This window comes from Chondrus crispus, genomic scaffold (assembly GCF_000350225.1).
Source record: "Chondrus crispus Stackhouse genomic scaffold, scaffold_116, whole genome shotgun sequence".
In the NCBI taxonomy this organism is placed as follows: Eukaryota; Rhodophyta; class Florideophyceae; order Gigartinales; family Gigartinaceae; genus Chondrus; species Chondrus crispus.
Window position 1 is genome coordinate 77,485 of NW_005178980.1, and position 22,487 is coordinate 99,971.

At 49.9% G+C, this 22,487-nt stretch overlaps 1 protein-coding gene across 1 annotated transcript; it reads right to left on the minus strand.

Annotated features, from left to right (window-relative positions):
* Positions 1-580: 580 nt before the first annotated feature.
* Positions 581-4,699, minus strand: CHC_T00001851001 (hypothetical protein). Its single transcript, XM_005712767.1, has 6 exons — positions 4,096-4,699; positions 3,218-3,996; positions 2,692-3,178; positions 2,192-2,643; positions 2,058-2,094; positions 581-1,854 (listed from the first exon to the last, which is right to left on the minus strand). Exons 1-6 carry the CDS (start codon positions 4,697-4,699, stop codon positions 581-583), a joined length of 3,633 nt encoding a protein of 1,210 aa, XP_005712824.1.
* Positions 4,700-22,487: the final 17,788 nt, after the last annotated feature.

Here is a 22,487-nt window from a genome sequence, read left to right on the forward strand (position 1 = left end):
GTGGTGCCATCCCGGCGGGTAGAGTACGGTACTCTAGGGCCACCGGCGGTAACCGCCGGTGGCCCTGGCTTACAGAACATATACAGTACAACTAGTGTAAGAAAGGCTTACAGTCACTATCCTAAGATTGGATCAGTAATAGCGTTGGATCCAAAATTAGATCAACGGCAGCTCACCCGTACAGTACGACACCCTCAACCATGCTATGTCCATTGTACCGCAGATGTTACCTCGGGTCTTGGTAAGAGGGCAAGGCGCATATCACCTGACGAGTTGGACAACGACATGGAGGAGTTCACAGGGCGTCTACGGCGTGCTGACGAATCTCGAAGCTCGGTTGAGGAGCAGGGCCTTGCTCTTTAGAGAGAGCGTTTTGAGTTTGAAAAAAGGAAAATGTCCTATGTAGTTGACATAATACATACTGTATTCAAACCAAGATACTTGTCATAATCTGTAGTATTTCTACAAGTGGGCTCCGTGCGCGCTTCGCGCGCCGAGCCAAGGAGGCGTGGAGGAACACTATTTGGGAAGGGTGGCAATGAAAATATGTAAAGACAATGGCGTTTACTTTTTTTGGTAACTACTGAAGGACCTCGGGGTACACTACGTTTCGCGTGGTTTCATTGGACTCTCGAGTGAGGACAGTGACGTTGCCTGGGTGAGTAGTCTTTGATAGTGCGACATAGAGTTGACCGTGCGAGAAGCAGTGATCTCGTAAGTCGAGACCAATGCGGCCACCGAAGGATTGGCCTTGCGCTTTGTTCGTTGTAAGGGCGAAGCACGTGCGAATGGGGAACTGCGTTCGGGTGAAGCCAGGGATGGGAAAGTTGTCGTCTCCTGGTCCGCAGGGCATTCGAGGAAGACACAATCTGTTGCCTTGGTGTGACCCGGTGGTAACGTGTAGAAAGAGCAGGTTGTTGGTCATGTTCTCGATGACATATCGCGCGCCGTTGACGTGACCGGTAGCGGGATCGAGATTGCGCAGAAGCATGACGATGAAGCCTTTCTTGAGCTTGAGCTTGTGGTCTGGTAGAGCAGATCCGGCGGTCAAGGTGTTGAGCATTTCTGTGGGATAGATCAGCGCGTTGGTGTCTTCGTTCTCGACCTTGTCTGCGCTCAAATACGTTCGATACGATCCCGGAATCATGTTGCCGATGACCTCGTTGACTTCCTCGAGCGGCCTGTTCTTTGTGGTGAGTATAACGCGCTTGGTGAGCCAGGCAGGGTCGGCGTGATTGTCTCGAATGCCTTGGAAGACCTTGAGGCATAAACTGCGGATGGTGTGCTCGAACGCAACGGACTGTGGTAGTGAGATCCATTCCGGGCGCTGTTCGCCTTGAAGTCTGCCTTCCCCGACGCTGAGGAGGAATTCTGGAAAGTTGAGAGCCTCCACATCTGCTGCAGGGTCCGCTCGGAGAGCAGCAAGGCGCATGTTCTCGGTAAGGCGCAGGAATCGGCACTCTCGATACAGCGGGGAAGCCTTGACGCACGCACTCACGATTTGACCTCTGGACCCGCCCGGAACGACGGGAAGGATTTGTCTAAAGTCTCCAGCGAGCACGACGAACTTTCCTCCGAAGGGCCGGTCGGTTTGCATCAAGTCTCGAAGGGAGCGATCGACAGTCTCAATGCAATGTCGATGGCACATGACGATCTCGTCCCATATGATGAGATCGACTTGTTGCAGTGTACGGCCTGTGTCGGAGTTTGCGGAGAAGCTGCACGTGCTTTCGGCAGATACAGGAATGGGAATCTTGAACACGGAATGAGCGGTGCGTCCACCGTCGAGCAGCACAGCAGCAACAGCAGACGTAGCGACAGCGATGACCTGCTTACGGCGCGTACGAAGGAAGTCTTGAATGGCGCTGAGCACGAATGTTTTGCCTGTTCTGCCAGGAGCATCGAGGAAGAAGAGACGACCACTTCGTGTCGGCATAGAAGGTCCCGCAACGGCGCTTAAGGATCCTTGAAGCAATGCAGAGACGGATACGCCTGGAAGCAAGGAGCCCACTATTTCGTCAAAGGCATGACGTTGATTTGTGTTCAACAGCGGCAACGACGTCTGTAGTCGCCCTTCCCACTGCTGCGCTCGTGCTTCGGGGGTCTCGATCTCGTTTTGCTGTTCCAAAGCGGGCAGGCTGTCATCGGGCAGTGGGAGTCCGAAGTTTGCGAGCGTCCAGTCGGATCGCACGGTCTGCAGAGCCTCCTGTACCTCTCGAAGTACGTAAGATGTGGCGTGGTGATCATTGCGAAGCTGCTGTCTTCGAATGGGTTGTCTGCGTGCACGATTGCGAGTATCGGTGAGAAACATGTCCAGGTGGTCGTTCCACAGCGAGAGAGGGTCCGAAGGCTGGCAGTGTGCCAGGATCGTAGCAAACAGATGAGAAAGAGGAACGAAGCTTGACCAGAATGAATCTCGGATTGCGTGCTTCCACTCGGCATCGTCGGCCAGCAAACCGAGTCGTAAGCAAGCTTGTCGGAAGCTGGTGCACTGCTCGCCGTCGATATTTCGCAAGTTCTCGAAGGATGTTGCCCCTGGCACTTGTGTGAGGAGGAGGCCAAGAAAGTAGCGCTCACCCTCCCTCGGACTGACAGTGTAGATTCGACCGACTACGTTGGCACCTGTACCACTGAAATCGTAGGCTTCCTCTTCGCTGGTGGCGTTCCGTCTTCGCAGGGTTGCTCTTGGACTCCATGACTTGATGCGTGTCTTCCACGTAAAGTACGTTGGAAACTTGTGGTACCGAATATGCCGCGCGCTTGGGTACTTCTCGTTGGCTTTAAACCACTCGGTCAGCTTCGTGCCTGTTGCTGGTCGAAGCGCCGCCTTCTGCTCTCGCTCTTTCTCAAAGTAAACCGTGTGGTGGTTGGGCAGATGCACTGCAAGCCTGACTACTGGAGGATTGCGGTCTACAATGTCAAAGGAGAATAACCTCCATGCGGCCTCCGATGCCGAAACGTATCTGGCATCTTGGAAGTTGGAGATCTCGTCGTAGCGCTCGTTCTTGGCAGTGATTTCCATGGTCACTCGGTCTTGTCCCTTGCACACATACTTGAAGAGGTACTTGATTCCGCCAACGCGTGACACGCAGAGTTCAACATTCAAATGGCAAGCGAATGAACGTAGAAGCACAGGACTGTGAGGAACGACCCAGGAGTTGTCTACCACGACGGGTTGCTGTCGTCGGCCAGTACGGGAGGGTCGCTCGATGGAGACGCCACCTGCAGAGGGTGCCCTTCTTCGGTACGTGATGTAGTACTCACTGTCGGACTGGCTGGTTTCGTGTTTGAACGATTTTGGAAACCCTTTCCTGCAGTACCGCTCGCCCATGCACACGGCTGTTGGATTGTGTTCTCCACATGGATTGTGAATCATATGCTTGAGCACGACCTCTTGGAGTTCTGGATCTTGGGCAGACGGGATCTCGGCAGAGATAATGCGGTCGACGTTTTCGGGAGTACGCAGATCATTCTTGGAGACTTCATCTAGGAAAAATACAACGTGAGCGTGGGGAAGACCGCGTTTCTGAAACTCGATGACTCGTACATGGGCAACAACGGTTCCGAATACTTCTTCGTTGATGACCAAGGACATGAGATCTTTCATTTTGAGACGAAACACACGTGCGCACAGATCCGGTCTGTCCTGAGGCGTTTGGTTCGGCAGTAGGGCTCTTGTGATCTCCGGCCAGCTTGGATTGCATGTCATGGTGAGGACGATGTCCGGGTGGCCAATTTGGTTCGATATAGCAATGATGTCGTGCATCTGCTGCCTCATATAGCGGTCACCTCCAATGTACGTGGAAGGGAGAATGAACAGTCGTCCCGCACGCACGGCATCGGCTTCATCTTCAGCACGACGGGAGTCTCCTAGGCTGTCGCGCAGTGAGGTGTAGTCGGCGGCTCCAAGTTGTGTCTGGTTGTGGCGGAGATAAGAAAGCCATTCTGCCTCCACTTTGCAGAACTGGTCAACCAAGTATTGCTGAAAGAGTCGTGCTGCGTGCAAGATTGTGCTGAACTCGCCTGATCTTTAGAACAAATGCCATCCGTAGTACATCATCGGAGTAATCTTGGTACGTCTGCCGTCTTGAACACTGGAGAATCGAAGCTCTGGATACCATCCATCTCTACCGTTCGGGAACAAAAGCACGTAACTCAATGGATCGTATGCGCGATGACTGACTGAAATCGGATCCAGCACTTCGTTCCCGTTACTGTTCAGAGTCCCTCTCCTGCGCACGACGATATCTCTTCGCCCAATCTGTCCGTCTTCATTTCCAGGGATCAATGCGGCGACTTCAGAAGCTTCGGGACCATTGTACCGGCGCACGTGCTCATGACTTGGCCTGCGGTCGGCATGGATGACCATCTGGTACGTGGCAGGACAGTTGTTTTGAGGAGATTGAGCCCATTCTCGCATACACAGAAACGTCTGCACGTAGGGGTTGCATTCGTGCAGCATGTGTGTCAGTTGCGTCATCAGTGCCTCTTCCAGTTGTCTAGAGGTTCCAAGCCTTGTGCGCGTCTGGGTGGCGTAGTCAGTTTCATGAATGTAAACGGAAGCATAGGAAGGCGCCCGCCCTTCGGATGGCATCATGGGACCCATGTAATGGTACATCCCGCCCTGCGTCGTCATTGTGGGGTTAAAATTAGAAGGACCGGGACCTCTGTTCACCCATTTGGCGACCACAGATGCCATCGATAGCGCTACATTGTATGCTCGAATGTTCTTACGGAAGCTGCAGGCCCTTGGAGTATCATCGATGAGAAGAGAGCGCAGAAGAGCTGGCGGGTCGGGGAGAAGCGGCAATGACAGCTTCCCCTTCCCACAGCATGTGGAAAAAATGGGCCTTGCGGCAGAGCTGCTCCCGATGCGTTCTTGGACGAAATGCAGAGCTTTGCAGTGCGAACACTCAACACAGATCATGCCGAGATCGCGGTACGAAGGAGAGGACTCGGGTAGTGGAGGGAAGAGCTGTCGAGAGGCACTTCGAGCCTGGCGGTCGGATCTTTGCCGCGCAGCTATGACAGGGGATATATCCACAGCGCTTGCTTGTCGCATTGCCAAGCGATTCGACTCCTGTCTCGAAGATCTCAGTGGAGTATTTTCCTCGGCTCGGCCTCTTTGCGTTGCAATAAGATCCGATTCTCGCCGCCCCTCACGAATAGGAGTACATTCCTCCGCTCTAGTGCCTCGTGTCGCAATGCGATCCGCTTCGCGCCGCGCATTTCGGAGGGGGGTGGTTTCTCCCGCTCTGCGCACCCTGGCTCTCTCCCTCAGTCGACGGAGACGCTCCTCGCGCTGCTCAGACGACTTTGCTGCTCTTCGTGCTGCAGCACGTTCACGGTTGGCTTGACGACGCGCTTCCCTCTGAGATTCGGTTTGTTGCCCCGTCCGGATTCTGGCACGGGCTCGACGTGCCTCACGACGTGCTTGAGCGTCAGATTCAGACTCTTGCGCTCTTCTTTCCCTTGCACGCGCGTTTCTTTGCTGCCGTCTTGCTTCTGCCACGTCTTCGCCCGCTGTTTCCGCCATTTATGTTCTGCTCGGCGCGCTAGTGTTATCCCTGCAAGTGCAGCTAGGGTTGACGCAAGTGCGAGGGGTCCGTTGTAGATCACTATGAGTCGTAGCAAGCAGTCCTCAAAGGTCTAAACGCAACGTCAGCCAGCTAGGTCGTCCGCAAGAGCACTTAGCAAAAGAGTAACAATATAGGGCCTTTATTGTCTTGTACTATCCCGTGATTCAAAAGAACCAAAAACGAAATAGAAATAGAAATAGACTAATGGTACTAGTATACACAGGGTACAGTATTAATACTCAGAGTACGACCACCTTGTCTATTTCTACTCCCAGGGAGCCCGGTATTAGAAAGAACCTCTTGGCAAGGCTCTTCCCGCCGGGGTCGCTATGTACGCGCGCTCCCTTTTCCCTCAGTGCGGTGGTTAGGTTTCCCAAGCCCTAACGGCACCTACACTAAGTCTTCTTGCAGCCTCTATAGTTTGACGGAGGCTGCGTTTGATCTTCGTTGTCGACGTTGAAAACAACGTCAGTCCGACGTCCGCAGATTGCTCTGCGGAGGCCGTTGTTCCGAGCCCGATACTACAACACCAAGAAATGGTGTGCTATCGGATTAGGCTTCCTGCACAGCGGCAGACTACCACGCTTTACTAAAAGCAAAGCGCAATAGCACCTAGGGACTATCCGGATGCCGTCAAGCAATCCGGTAAACTTTTTGCGGGGAATGCCGTATTCAACCCACTACTAAGCCGGCATAGAATCACGATCGCTGCCTTGCCCAGACTCTGGTCACCACGCTACCAGGGAACCGTCACGTGGTGAAAAATTGCTGAAGGTTGTTGAACTCGAAAGCCGGTACTGTGCTGCCGACGTGCCGCTATGTAAAAAAGGTTTCTATTCGTGCGCGCTTTCGCCTCACCGCCACTTGTCACCAGGGGCGCCGCCACGTGTCGCCACTTGTCACCGGCACGCTACTGTAGTGCCGCATTGGTGTTACAGTTCGAAATTCAAAATAAAATTAATTTTACCGCCAGGTGTCGCCATTTGTGACTCCGGGCGGCCTGGCCTGCGGCCAGGCCGCCCCGCACGTGGCGGCCACTGGCCACGTGTCGCCACTTGTCACCCGGGGCGCGCCACTTGTCACGCCACGTGTACCGGTGGCGGCCTGGCCTGCGGCCAGGACGCCCCGCACGTGGCCGCCACTTGTCACCGCGGCGCCGCCCCCGTGCGCCAATGGCAACGCCGGAGCGCAAGGACATACAGACAGACACACAGACAACGATTTTAGTAGTTGTAGATCCTATGGAAATGTTTGGGACCTTTTTCACTGTGGGTGATAGAACAGCAATCCATTGCCAATGTGATGGTTCAATGACCTCAAATGTAAACCCCGATGACAGAATACGCTGCTTATTCCAAAGGGGTGTAAATATTATTCTCATTATTCAAAATTGTTTTCATAATCAACGCCCAATCAACCTTGGAGAAATTATTAAAAATTAATTCAACAGCAACGAAATAATTGCTTATCATTATCAAATTTGGTGTAGGAGGCCTCAGTAATAGCCCATCTGGTAGTCATCTTTGTTCTCTCACCACCAGTCCCGAATCACAATATCGGTTACATACTAGAGTGCATTGCTAGCAGTATTAGAGTGATTACATGCAGCTTTTATTTTGGCGGGCTTTCCTTTTGCGCGCCATTATGCAGGGACAAATGCGCGACAGAGCATCGACGAGAAACCACTCGACAAGCGTCTACCACATCATGACAGAAGGTGCGTTCGCCGCTTCTCGCGCCCGCACGACAGCTTCTGAGCGGATCAGGAGGACTCCGCAAGCCGTAGACAGGTCAGTCGGTTATCGAAACTCCTCTGCGGGCTCTCGGTCTGCATCCAGCACCCAGCACGCCGACGATGAACTCGCCGTTATCCTTTCGGATGAGAAGACTGAGGGGGCGACGGTGGAGGCAGATTCCGTGGAGGAGAGCAAATATTGAATAAGGCTTCAAACTCCAGCAGGATTGGCTGCGGATCTCGAAAGTGTTTCGACTATATCCCTGTTCCGAACACCTCCCTATTTTCCGACACTGAACGCAAGACTGCTTTGCAGGCTTACACGCGTGCCAAAAACAGGCTCGCAGTGCGCAAGTACCGCGGCGAGAAGGCAGCTGTACAAGCTGAACAAGAGGACGCAATGGATAGCCGCATGCCTCTGCGCAAGTTGGAGGCCGTGGCATCTTCACCATAAGGAAGCCACGAGGCACGTGTGTCTTGCGGTATCCGCTACAACACCAAGACAGAGCTAATGCACGCAATACGCGATCGCGTACTGCTGTTCTCAAAAACTCAGCAACCTCGAGGTTGCTGAGTTTTTGAGAACAGCAGTGCATTTTCCTCTCAACAATAACTTTGGTGTTCATGCAGTTACACATCCTAGCGAGAATATGCGTTCAGATAGCATTGACATACAGGCGAGATATATTCGAAAAGATGAAGCATAGGTAATGTGGAAATGTTTTATTTCAGGCGACAGGGATGAGAAGCCAGGACGAGGCACACGCAGATCGGCCCATAGAATGGAGGAATTGGCTCGTCATGTTGAGTTTGTTGTGGCAAAAACGCCAACTGCATCGGGAGCCGAATTGATCAAGCATTTCAAAGATTACTTGAGGTATCCGGATTCCTTTGACGGAAATCAGATAACCCGAATTCATCGGCAGGCTTCTGTCAATGTTAACGGCTCTCCAGATGACAACTGCAAATACCTTCCCGCCCTTAACGATAAATTAGAGAGTGACGGGCATCGGATGGAATTTACTGCCATCACAGGGGCAGATATGAGAGATATAATGCTGGGCGTGGCCAGGGATGATCATGTTCGAGCTCGCAGAGATGTCCTCCAAAAGCCGAGGCGCCAGCGCAACGCAGAAGATGTTCTAACGCTCGTGATATGGAATGATGGGGCTGGAGATAGATGGAAGACAAAACATAGAGATCTTCTCAACTCTGTGTCTGTTGCCGGAAAGCGTTACTTAGACTCAATGATTGTGATATTTGCTAATACTCTCGCGACAAATGATCACATTGCTAGTCTCTACCATGTAGATGCATGTGCTTGCAACGTGTTTCTTAATTGCTATACCCTTTACCTCGTGTTGGGATTTACGTCCAATTTCAATATTGTGCCTGTCGCTTACGCTTGGATCTGTGCCAATGAGAGTATACACTCTTGGACACGTGTCTTCGATTTTATCAAGAGACATCTTCCTAATCTCTCCGTCTCAGCGACTCTTGCATCAGACCGGGACAAGGGCATTGCGGGTGCCATTTCAAACGTGATCACTGAGCACCCGCCCAATCAAATGCTATGTGTAATTCATCGGAAGAAAATTTTAGCGCTATTTGGCAAAAGGGCACTGAAGGTTTACGACAAAATGGTATATGCTCATACGGTTGAATCCTTGACAGGCATCAAGAACTCAGATGAATTCAGAGGACCCACCGAAGCGGCGCAACTAGCGATCACGGACAGCTGCAACGATTCAGCATAATTTCTAGTGAGTTGCGCTATTGCTGGCGGGGTCACACATGAAAGATCTTCATCACATGCGGTAGAGTCTCAAAATTTTCATATCGCAGATGCTTGCGCCCTGGACTTGTTTAATTCCGTCATCTGGATTGCGTCTTTTGAGGCTTCGCGATACTCGAAGTGGTCGTGAAGGAGCGCTGCAAGCCGCACCCACATTCCGCCGATAATTCGAGAAGGGCTTATCGCTTTGAAAGAAGTCGGGAGAAATGGTTTCGTAACTTGCTGTGAGTCGCAAGCTAACCACAACATCAAGACTTACATTTTGAAGACTTCGCCTCAGTGACGACATCACGTGTCTCCTTCTATATCTTGCGATGACGCGGGCGCCATCTCGTGTCTCTTTGGGTCATGGAGTTGCGGACAACCCGCAGTGGACCTTTTTCCTGTCAGCACATGTACACTGTTGCAGTTGACCAAAATATGGATGAACAAAAGCTTGTGCCGATCGAGCTTACGACTGCGGTATGGAAGACTCAATACCCTAAGGGCCTCCTATTCAACGCTCCGACGGGGGATGAGATCCTTTACTCCAACGCGTTGCAGAATCTTCGCAATGATTCACTTTGTCTTCCTATCAGCGCCCCGACAAAGCCCGAGCATCCACGTAAGAAACGCGTGCGCTCTATCATGAAGAAGGGTATGCGAATGAGGATGGATCGCAATGCCAATCGCTGAGTTCTGGAGCTTTTTGCCTCCAATTCGGTTCTGAATAAAACACTATGATGTTCGTCTCTTTCCCTCGTGTATGTATTGCCCTGAGGCAATGCGCCACCAATTTTACCTCTCTTCCGGGCGAGCAAAACGAGCAATTCTTGCGGTCCAACGAAAATCTCGTAGACAGAGCTCTTGATCGCGAACTATACGATGGGGAAATGGCGACTAACTCCACTGGCAGAATGACCCTTCTGGTCGGGCTAAGCAGCGGCTCACTCGGGACAGCGGTATAGATCCAAGGTGGCGGGGAGAGGTCGGTCTTGGGATACCGGACAGAATTATGCGTACGACCATGACAAATTGAACAGATTAATTCTGGGCCCGCCAAAATCTTTCCTGCGGAGAAGACGACCGAGGCGTCTGCCAGGGGCAGGTCGGTGGGGCGGGACTCCAGCGCGAGAGGACCATATGCGACGCTCGGAGAGGCGGACGTCCTTGTCTGCGGGCCGGGCTGGCTTTGGAGGTGGCGCGCGAGACGGAGTTGCGCTACGCAAGGCGCTTCTCTGCAACGGCAGCGTGTTGTTGGCCACGAAAACCGCCATGTTATGACGGGGTTGTGGATGAGGAAGGCGCTGGGTCGGCATTTTCAAGGTCCGGGCAGAGGGTTGGAGGTGTAACCCCAGGAGGTGTACAGGCCTGCGGATTGTGTGTACACCTGGCGTGCTTCGATTGATTGTGCAGTATAGAGCCTGTTTGTTGTATCATACCTTGTCCCGCCAGAGACGTAATGAATGATACGGCTCGCAGACGTCATCCAGCGATGCGCCGCTGCATCATGGTGTGCCTGAACTCCTACAGACCCTCTCCTCCCACCTCGACTCCATCCCCGCCCGTCTGCCTCCGCTGCGAATGCTCATCACCGGTACGCAGCTTTACACCATGGCAAGAGGGGACGTGGTCTGAGCCTGCGCGGCTGGAGCAGAAAGCCGCACATCCTACGCATGCGTCTCTTTGAAAACGGTTAAATTACTCCGGCGTCGCGCCACCCGCGCCTTTCTCAGACCAAGCCCTGGCCAAGAAATCTGCCATCGCTGTGATCGATTCTTTTCTCATCCGTCTGCAAGCCACGCCAAACGCCACCTCCGTCACTTCCATCAAGACAGTCGCAGAAAAACGACTCAGCCTGGCCGACTACACGAAGAAGGTAGACATCCACCCCGCCATGCCGCCTGCGCATCGCTCCGCTCTCGCCCAGTTGGTGCGCGCCAAGCCCGTGCCCACGGCGAGCGGCATCGCTGTCGTGGCTGTCATGTCGAAGTGGCATCGCTGCCCACGTATCCCCACCACCGGCAATATTTGCGTCTAATACCCCGGAGGCCCGGATTCTGACTTTGAGTACTCCGACTGAACCTATTACAGCCATATCTAAATGGTCTAGCAACATTGCTGTCAGGATATGGCACATATGACAACCATTTTTAATTAACTGATCCAATCTGACAACACCTTCGATTTACCACGCAGTAATTTCGACCACGGTGCTATTGACTTTCAGTGGGATTACCACCGTGTTTACATTGACTTCTGTATGTCCACCGTCTTGTGATATATTTCAACAATTACAAAGGTACTGAGATAATGGCTCCACTGTTTCGTCCAGAACGAGTTATAGGTGTCATGCTTATAACTTCGTCGATTTCGAATAACAATTACAAATGTCAGGAGATGCTGCAAGATTATGATATTCGTACCGAGATGATGTGGAACTATGTCAACCATGATGGACATCGTCCTTGAAAAAATCAACGCGAGCGGGACAGAGAAGAGCGCTCTGCTGACAGACAAAGTATGCTTGCCCATGAAATGTCTAGGTTTCGTATTATGATAGACATGTTTCGTGATTCAATAAGGAGGGAAGAGAGGGGTGGTGGCTGGAGACGGTGCCATCGAAAGGAATAATTATACAGACGGGGCCTCCGGGTTTTTGGTTTTACTGAGACGATCGCCATGTGAGTTAAAACGATATATATGGTGGAGGGCAAATAAAACACTTGCGTACTTGGTTCGGATAGTAGCAATATCGAATGTTTGAGAGTAGAGTGCACATCGAATAAAGCTTCCCCACCAGAAACTGGTTCACTCTGAGTTTTGATTTCATTTCGACCACCGCCCAATACTTCTTGACTTCCTTAAACATCCATTCTACTGTCACATGGCCTACCCTCATTTATTTGTTAGAATGTCCTTGAGCGGCTTTGGTTTCCCCTTGAAAGGAATTTGAATGGAATTTCAAGGTAAACGCGTCGCTTGTACCTTGAATCTCCATATATACAAAATTGCCTTCCTCCCACATGCAACGCACTTGAAAGTATTTCTTCCAACTCGGAACGCGTGTATAAGGTCCAGTCATGTCTACGTCCTTCCATAGATCCAAACACATAGTATAACCTTCCATGTGGTCCGGTCAACGCCTGAAACGTCAGGGCATGTTGTCTTTTGTGGCCATTGTATACAACATTCTGCGTGGCATGACTACAAAGTCTCGCTACACCAAGTACTGTTACGTCCCAGAAACCAATGCATTTGTCGAGACGTCGTGTCTTTTCGTTAACTGCGGCGACTAGTGATGGTGCCCTCGTTAGCATAGATGCGCTAGAACAAGGAGAAGTGACTAGATGTCCCAATGAGCTCCAAATGTCTTCCAAATCCTTCCAAAAGATCTCACTGAGATGTGACCTGTGCTTCCGGAAGGGCACTTCGAGCTCCATCCATCTAAAAGGCACAGCAAGTCGTCGCAGTACTGTACAGGGAAAAATCAAAGGGTTTTAACTGCACCTATTCCTGTGCGCTTGATGAAATTTAGGCATCAGTCTGAGAGATATGTCTTTTGAGTGTGCTTAGTCGATCGAAAAATGCACGACAGTCTTGATCCATAAGATTACAGAAGTTGAGGTTGAACTAAATCGACGATATAGAAATGGAACGATCCACATGAGATCTGTAGGCTGCCCGATTTCGCATGTAAATTTGGACCGCTAGGGGGAGAGCAGGTGATTTACATAGAGTCGGATCCAGGCGTCTACGCTCCGAATGCAGGGCCACAACAGATCTTCATTGCCCTGTTTTGCGCCTGTATTTTTCTTTAGTGTGCCGTTTCTGTACACTTGACATGATGGAATGTGCAATACGCCGAGAGGATGCGCGTTGGTATCATTGGTATTACTCCTGCGTTTCTGAAGTCGTGTTGATGGGTAAATTTATTTCTGTAACTAATTGTCTGTTATGATTCAAACATTTCGTACATATCATACTTCGTGAACTCGCCCTCACGTTTCGCTCACGCAGCTTTTGCGCAAATTTTCTATTGCAAAGCGAAAAGCAAGTGCTCGTTGTGAGAACTTGGCGTGAGCAATGAAGAGCGCAAGGTTACAGGCATTTGGTGACGTGGCAAGCATAAAAGTCTTCATACTGTTGGTACAATTGAGATAATTTTAATTAATTGTTCAGTTTTTTGGTCCTTTTGTTCTGTTGATATCGGGCCAGAGCTGCGACTTGATGTCCTGATTCGGCGCTCACGTTCCCTACTATAAACAGGACACCTATACTTATGGGCTCAATCTTCGTCTCTTAGCGAAACTTTAGTGATTGTTTGACAATCAGAAGTTTCTTTTCTTATATTTCCTCGTACTTTTGTTCGATAGTTGTGACACCCCCCCTACACTCCTCTAGGAGCTTCAACGTTACAGACTGCAGATCCTTCAGCAGCAGTAATTGTGCATCAACCGAACGCATTTCAGAAGATGTCGAGTGTATTTTAACTACTGGCGCGGGAGGAGTTTATTCATCTGGCGGCCGTGCACGTTGTACACGTGAGAGAATTTCCTACGTGTAGTGGGCGAGCGTGCATACCGATCGGTCGTAACGTGGTATGCGTGTCCAGTAGCACACGTGTCTTCGGCGCAGTAGTTCTTAGACAAGTGCGCGTGTACCGTAACGCACGTGTATAGTGTAAGGACCTGTGAGGTAGTTAGTAATAGCGGTGCCAGAATTTTAGTTTTGTACAGTTCCTCGCACGCACCAGTCGGTAGTTACTGTACTGGGGCAAGTGTACGGGCGCCTCTCTGAGGCGGAAAGACCTTGCACCGTCCTTAATAGTAAACTGGAGCAAACTCGCCCCCGTCCCTTTTGCGCTTAACTAGGACCCTTTGGTATTTTACTCGCCCTGACTTCTGACCCGTCACCATTCGTGTCTGATTCTGCACCTCAGAGCGACTGCGCGTGACCGGCCACGTATGCCACTCCCTTTTTGCGAGCTCGTCCGTAACGGTAACCCCCGCGCCGAGTGTCTGTGTCGCGCACTCCGTCGGCTAAACCCCTGAGCCTCTCACCCAACCCAGGTTAGAGGAGGTTTTTCTCAAATCAAGGAGAGCATGAAATATTTCCGGTGTTTAGCTTTGCCAAAATGTTTTAATTTTTCACTGCGTAGGATCATGGAAAATGTCGAGCTCCAGCAAGTGTCATTCTTTGTCTTAGCTCTCAAGTGTGTCAAGTCACGAAGCTTCGCAGACCAGAGGAAGAGTGAGTTTGGACATAAGTGCGTGCATCTTGAGGATAACATCCCCTTCATTTAAGAGCAGATCCCTCACTGCCAATTTGTAGGTGTGGTTTACGCAATCAATGAGTCGAACAGACACATCGTCAGCGATGGCCTTATTCGTCAAGCATTTGCTGGCAATCATACGTGTATGTATTTTGATCCATTTTTCTTGAAGCATGCTGAGAACGTATGTGATGAAATAGATGTTTCCATCTGCCCTGAGCGTTCTCTCATTTTCGGGAGGCGAAAAGGCAAGAATGAGAAGCTCGTAGCTGTGTGCTTCGTATTCGGGAAATGAGGCAAATATCGCGAGAAAGTGAGTTCCAATTGCACTCCAGCCGTCAATGACCGGCACTGTTGGAACACAGAGCTTGCGTATGCGGCTGGTGGCAACTCACATTTGCCTAGCCATAGAAGAGTTCCTGCAAGGCTCCAGAATTGGGTCATCTCGCTATTCCATGTTTTGTCTTCGGGCTGCTTTCTGCGTTCTCTGCTCATGAGGATCTCGCTTAGTTGCTTCATGTAGCTCCTCATTGACATATATATTCACCAGTTTTCATCTTGTTCAATCTTGCATCTATTGAACAGGAACTTGCCATTGATGACAACCATGCCGACTTCAAAAGGTTTTTTCATTTCCTCGATGAATGCGGTGGTTCTTTGTATGGGTCCTCCGCAAATAAAATCATTAGTGACTTTTGCCACTATTCGCAGTATTAGGCCAATGCAATCCCTTCGTATGTATATCTGATTCAGTCCGCGCACTCGTTCTAGTCTTCCGCTCGTGAGCTTCCATTCTTCTACCGCTTTCGCCCCTTGCCTCCCGGCTTCAACAGTTTCGTAGGGTAGCTTGGTTAGCTTCCAGAGCGTTCCTCTAATGCCCCTCAATTGCCGAGATGGTCTATCGTAGATCTCACGTCGGATGGGTCCGCTTTGCAAGTATGCGCCTTTAATATCAGCCATGGCTAGGCGCATAGCTATGAAGTCTGTTACTGTCAGGAACACACGGATGACGTCAATTGTGCTGTTGATGAGTTTTCCGAATGTTATCCTTTTCCACGCCCCTGTTCCCATGTGGAATAATCCTTGCCTTCAGTGTCTGCGATCCATCCTCGCTGGTCTTTACCTAGTAGATTACGTGGGATGCGATCACGTTCGCGTGCGGCGGTGCCGAAGACTCCACTATTTCCTCGTAAGCATCTGCCTAGTTGGATGAGTGTTCTTTGTTGAACGCTTCCTTCACTATCCAGGATCGGGCGAATTCTAGACGGTTGCGGCTCACTTGGTCTTTTCCGATTGTCTAGGATATTTCGCTCATGAATTTTACCCTGTCGGATTCTGGGATTGCATTTGGTGGTGGTGAGCCTGCCACTTCCGTTCTGCGAATATGTGCGGTCGGGTTTTCTGTGTCTAGCGGTGGGCTGATTGCGGGAAGGTTTTGGAGTAGTTGCGTGGTGGTGCGATTATAGGCGGGTGGATGTCTGCATGGAGTGTAGCAGAGGCGTTGTCGAACATTCTCGGCGGCGCATCTGGGGAGTTATTCGGTTCTTCTACCCTCCTGTCCGATTTTCAGTCTCGATCTGGGCCGCTGGCGACGCTGTGAAGAGTTTCGACGTGACCCTCTGGGCCATCTTGTTCATCTGTGGCCAGTTTGTCTTCGAGTGTCATGGCCATGAGCACTCGCGTGAGTTCGCTATTCGGATCTTTCCTCACATCCTCGTATGCGGCCCTCATAGGTGGTCCCGTCGTGAAGCGTCGAGCAAGCACGCGGTGTTGCTGGGATTCTATCACTCCGGCCTTGACCCATTCTTAATTTTTAGCCCTACTGGAGGCCTCGTAGTACATCTAGACTGGAGCCCCCCGCTTCAGGATGTGTCTTGGTATGGCGTTGTGGCTCTTGCTGTGGAGCAGAGTCAGGAGGGCGCGGGTAGCCACTTGTTCCTTATGTACCTCCAGTATACTGGAGTCAAGGTCTAGAGTAACCCCAGAGCTATAGCTCTGGGGTTACTCTAGAGCTTGAGATGCCAAGGATAGATGGTGTGTATCATTTTTGTCAGTTGAAATGGGCTTAGCTTCCTCGACCCAGAAAACAAGTTTGACTGGAAGACTGTTCAGGCGAGAATTGTCTCTGTGTCTGCGTTTGTATGGTCGTTGTTCAGTTTTTTGATGATAGCCTTGATCGTGCGGTTCTTTCTTTCAACTGCAACGAGTTGGCTATGGCGTCGCGCGGGTCGGGGCTTGTAGGTATTGTTGTGCTGCTTCAGGAAGGGGTAGCAGTCCCTCTCGTCGTAAGCGTCATCTCCTGAGAGTGCTCCCGGGCGCCATGAATGCAAATCCAATCTCGCTCCATGCATCTTGTCATAGTTAGGACGCTTTCATTTGCCACTATGCGCATATCTGACTGGCTTGTTCCTCGATCTGTCGTATTGATGATCTGCATCGTACGCCTCCAATGTCACATTGCATGAAATCGACTTGGATTTCCTGATTGAAAGCCTTGTTGACGTGAGTCAACGATATCCTTTTCATGTTCCCATGTCTTCCCTTTTTAGCGCAGACCTCGCATTCATCGCTTACCATGTCGATTGCTTGAGATAGGTCATCGTCGAGGATATCAGTTGTCTTGCAGATGTACTTCAATTCGCTAGCCGGTGCGTGTGTGAGGCGGTGGAGCTTCTTCGAGAAGGCCAGTGGCGTTCGTCTTCCTAGCATGCTGATGTTTGCCATTAAGGTAGTGACGGATGAGTGCTCATGTGCATTTTGCAGCCGCATCGTTCGGCTTTCGGAGCTCCCTTGTTTGATGTATGTGAACACTGAGAGGTCCCTTGTATCCGTGGGTCGCTGGATTCGGATACATCGCCGCGATGTTCTGTTGATGACGTCCGCAAACTGCATGACGTCAAGACCTATGATGAGTGGCGATTCCCCACGTACAAGGTCAAACGCCAGGGCTACTGGATTGCACTGGCTATGAACGTCAATTTCCACGAGGCGATAATGGGTTTTGCGTCGTGACAGTCTTGTCCCCAGCCGTAGTCATAATATTCCCGCGGAAGATCTAAGACTAGCTGAATGTCAAGGAGGCCGCACAGGGTAGCGGCGTTGATGACACCTCCTGTAGATTATGGGGCCCCTTCATCGATGATGGGGCTGGGATCAGTCCGGAGCACAATGGGCCCCTGTACTGAAAATACGATTTCTTACTATCGTTAGAATTGCCCTGCTATTTCTCTAGGCTGGCATCCTTATCCGCCTTCTCCAACCATTCCTTATGCATGGGGTGCTGTTCGCACTGGAAGTCGCCTTTCCCGTGGCCGAACGTTTTGCAAGCTATGCGCATGCAATCCATTTTCGGACCGGTACCCGGGGTGATATAGTTTTTGACCTCTTCGCCTGCAATTGACGGTCCCGGCCCTTATAGTCTTTACGTTTGCAATCATGGCTTCCTCCTTGCTGAATCGCCACGGTCATGCTTCACTTGGTCCTTTGAGTCTGTTACATCTTCATCTGCCTTAATTTCACAGAGAGCATCGACTGCGTCGTCAAGTGTGATAGCATAAGCGGAAGAGCTGTTTGCTTGCAGTGAGAGTGATGACTTGAGCATTTCAGACGTCGTCCTTCTCACGGTTTTAGCTAGGCTCCGTGCTTGGAAAAGGAATTTCTGCAGCGACAGATAGTGAACTGTCGGAGCGGCGGCTGCTTCCCAGGCCAAGAGTCCGGCTGTCGTCTCTGATCTCTCATCGAACAGGCGCGGGAAGATGCTTGTCGGAACGAAGGGTGTTGGCTCCGGGGCTTTCTCTGCTCTGTTGCTTGATTTGGTAACGAGCTGCGTTACAATGGTGTTCAATGTTGTGGATGGTAGCTTAGCATTCTCAATGAGGAGGATTGCGAAGTTCTGACTCTCACTCGTGCTTTGTGTCGGGTTGCACATCTTGAGACAGCGATTCGCCAGCCCTTCGAATTTCCTTGCGAATAGGTGTGGTTTCTCATCCCTTTCTCTTGTGCAGTCATAGATGCCTTGAGAAGCTCTAACGAGTCTTCGAATTCCTTCTGTAGGGTGTCCTTGGCTAGGATGTGCATGATTTCTTCAACAATTTTGAATTGGTCCTTTGCTGTTTAAGCGGCGTCCTCTTCATCATCCTCGTCGTCGTCGAAGCTGAACGGGACGAGTTGGCATTGCATGGCGTTGTCTAAAATCTTGCCCTGGTCCTGTTCGAGAGAGTAATACAGCGTGACTCCGAGGGCATTTAGCATTCCCTTCGCCTTGTTGTCGCCTCCTTTGGAGAAACGCTTCACGATATCAGCCCATGTCTTGACATCAATTCTCCATTGGTACTTGTCCGTTTCACTAGTCAATTTCAGGGGGTGAGAGAACAGGCCCAAATACGCTGGATGCGCCTGAGCCCATAACTTTCAGGCGGTCAGACTTAATCTGCTCTGAGTGCTATGAATGGCCTATTCAGGGCTGTGCAGGACACACACGCGTGCAATATGGCTCTGCAGGTGGTGACGGGAAAAGAGGCGCAAGGCAAGAAGGTCAATCAGCCCAAGATGCTCGGTTATCGCCTACCTCTTTTCTTCGCTCTATCTGTTAGACTGCTATACGTAAAGAGACGCTCGCCTAAGCTCGCATCGTTTAGAAATCACTGCTCTCGCTTTGCCCTCGCTGCGCGTTCTTTCGCATAGACGTTTGCTCGCTATAAGTTCTCTGCGGAATTGCTCCCGTCGTCATTCTTCACCACCAGTTGCCGACAACGCTCCTCGATTCCCTTGCCCCTGAAATCCATCTTTCCTTGCTGTGCTGTAGCGTCCCTTCACCTTCTCGCTGCGATTGTCGCACGCTTGTAAAATTTGCTGACATGGCTTCGAATTGCTTGTTGGTCGCGTTCGTTCGCGACAGTCCACATTGGATCCGTTGTTAACAGTCCATGTTTGCTTTACGATCCAAATCCTTAATACAGTTTCACAACTGTAGAGAGCTGCTGTTGTCAGCGCGGGTCATGGTCCACTGTACAGGTACCGCCATCGAGGCTGACAGTGCGCGTGCGTGCGTGTTGTGATGTTCGTATCTTACAACGCCTGATCGAAATATCAATCAATTTGGGGATTACAATACAATGAGTGAAGGCACCCACAGAAACAACACTCTCGCCTATGCTGCAGATGGAATCAGAACAACCTGATACTGCCATTAGATCCTTATTTGCAAATTTATAAGTCAGCGATGCCGACTGGCAACTACCTCTTGATGAAGAGGGCCAAAAAGCACTCAGCTTCACAACTCCCAGTGAGATTAAGGAGCCGATGAGGAATCCATAAAGGGGGAAGTTGAGCTTCTGTTTTTCAGGTCAAATTTGAACCATGCTCTGCGAAGATAAGGGATACCATGAAAACATGGCCTAACGATTTCCTCTTTCATTGCATGCAAGCGGATCACAAACTAGGTGTTCAGAATACGCAGGATCAATGAATATCAGTTGTCCCCCCCACCCTATTTGTACACTGTTTTGGACACCAAATATTCACATTTTGATGCAACATACACTCGTATCAATGTCCTGCTATGTTTCCGTCCTTTACTTTGGCGTACCACAGATTGTCAGTAAATATTATGAGCTGCTTAAACACTGTTGGGCCACATTTTGATGGCACCGCTGTGGAAATAAACCAATACTGAAAAGAAATGACTCTCATATTATGGTCCCCTTTACCAATTTTGCAATGACGGAAACGCATACCACTGGTTATGGCTGTATGCATAAAGATGACTTGAAAATATGAAATGTTATGCTCCAGATCTGATATGTAGTGATCTGCGCACTTTAAGCCGGTGAGTTGAATCTCTCTCTCATTTCACCTTACCTGTTTCAGCTTCTGTCGATCTCTGAGGTTCGGGTATCCCCATTCTTACCACTGCAACCACCAGATAGCTGATCAAAGTTTCTTTCGCTGGTGTACCTATCAGGGAATCGACACATATCTACTTCTGTTGCTATCATTTGATAGTATACACGTTCCTGGGTGCTTCCTACGCACTCGCTTTTCAGCCGAGAATCTTACCGTGCGAGTCGAGCTTTGCATTTCGCACGGTAATGGCCAATAGTTCGAATGCGCGAGCTAAGAGAAGGGGACTTAATTGAATTTCACTTAATTCTCGACACTTCTGAAGAGAGTGGTGGGATAACAGGGCAGAAAAACAAAAAGCACGTTTAAGGGAAGTAGAAAGTGAGTGGAGTTGAGAAGCAAGAAGACAAATGTTTTGCCCTCGTGCAGTAAACTGCATGGTACGGCAGGGGTGAATGTAGTGTGAGTGCCCTCAATAAAGTACGCCATAAGCAAGATGATGGAACGCTACTGTGCATGCAAAACTGGAGGTATTAAAGACAATATTTCCCCAACTGTGATGCTTGAAACTAGAGTTAAGACGATAATTACAGTGTCCTTGGGGCCTCGCGCAGGAACCGCAATCGATTTATCACTCTTTCGTGTCACGCTGAAACAGCAGCTCGTGTAGCATCTCAGGAAGAGAGCAGATGAGATACAAACACTTCTGCGTGCTCAAAGCGGCATGTACTCGACTACTGCAGAATAAGACTGAGATTGACATTATCATTGACCGATTTTTGGTTTTCTAAGGCAGGGAATGGCAAATACATGCCAGAGAGTGATTACACTTCCAAGGAATCGAACAACAGTTTCCGATGTCACTGCGCAGGAACGAAGACATATTGGCATGTTCATCACAAAATATTTGCAAACAGATATGGACTGCATTGTAACTGAAATCGAACAAATATGCCAGGTGGCCCGAATGCAGACTCCCACAGCAAAGTTTTACCCAAAATACGACGAAACCCAGTACTCACGCTCCTCCTCAGAGTCAATAACAACGTATTTTTAATTCTCTGGGCTGTCTTAGTAAACTCATTGGCTTCACCAGTTGTTCTGATCGACAATTCTTCATGGAAAGGGGGAGAAAACGGAGGGGCTGGGACGTTTCTGACGAAATATTCTTTGGACTGTTAGGGGGACTTTGAGTGACACTGAATCGGAGACCCCCATGCTCATCTTTCGAGTTGCAGGAGTCAAGTTTCGACAGCCAAACATAAAATTTGCGTGCTATTTTACCAGGAGAATATGCGTTTTGATCCGCGAAGCAGAACTTATGGTACCAGACTAGGAAAACAAATGCAATGTTTTCCGACGCCTCGAAAATCTCCAAGGTTTCTTATCACTGGAACAAGACACCAAAAATTCTGGGACACCGTGCATTCCACTTGCTCTGGCATCAGACTTCCGTGGGAAAAGCAAAACAACCTTCCAAGTCTTTAACAGATCCTGAGGAGGCAATGAATTGTTTAGAGAGGAGCAGGCCTTCATTACTGGTACGCGCAGGGCATTGCAGAGAGGAATTTCAAAGAACAGTAACACGAAACATGTTGAAGAGAACCATAGAGTAAAAAGAACTTACGTTATGTCGATACCATTGTAATATGGAAAGGTGCCTTCGACGGCAACAAAAACATGAATGGCATGGTCACCATACAATGCCTTACTTATTTCTACACGTACGCAAATAATGGACAGTTCCGATAACGGGCTGACAGTCTTCTACACTATTATCGGCTGTCTGAGATATGCATAGCTTGTCCCATTCCTGGAGGGTATCTTGCCTGCTTTGCAAGATATTAGAAATATCCACTTAAAATGAGTCCCCCTGTGTGCGCCATGACGCCAAAATTCTCACTGATGTGACAGTGAGTCTCATGTGAAGACGAAGAACATGCATGTATCAGCCCAACCTTTCTCACGCCTTCATTCAGTCTTGGTAAAGGTTAATGGTGTACCGAAGGGAACGTGTAATGTGACGTCTTCGTATATTGCGCATTTTCGCACAAAAACGAATGGAGAACCCTTAACACAGTTATCATCAGACAGAATATCCTTTCAAGATTAAAATGTCTCGACTGCAAAAGAACAAGTATGTAATTGTCCTGATTTTCCTTCACTTCAAGAAGAATAGGCGGCTTCTCGAGCAGTTGATCTGTCATATCATGACACAGTCAAGATTGAATGGCGTTTCCTACACGCATAGAATAGTGGTGATATGAGTGCCTGGATGTGCTC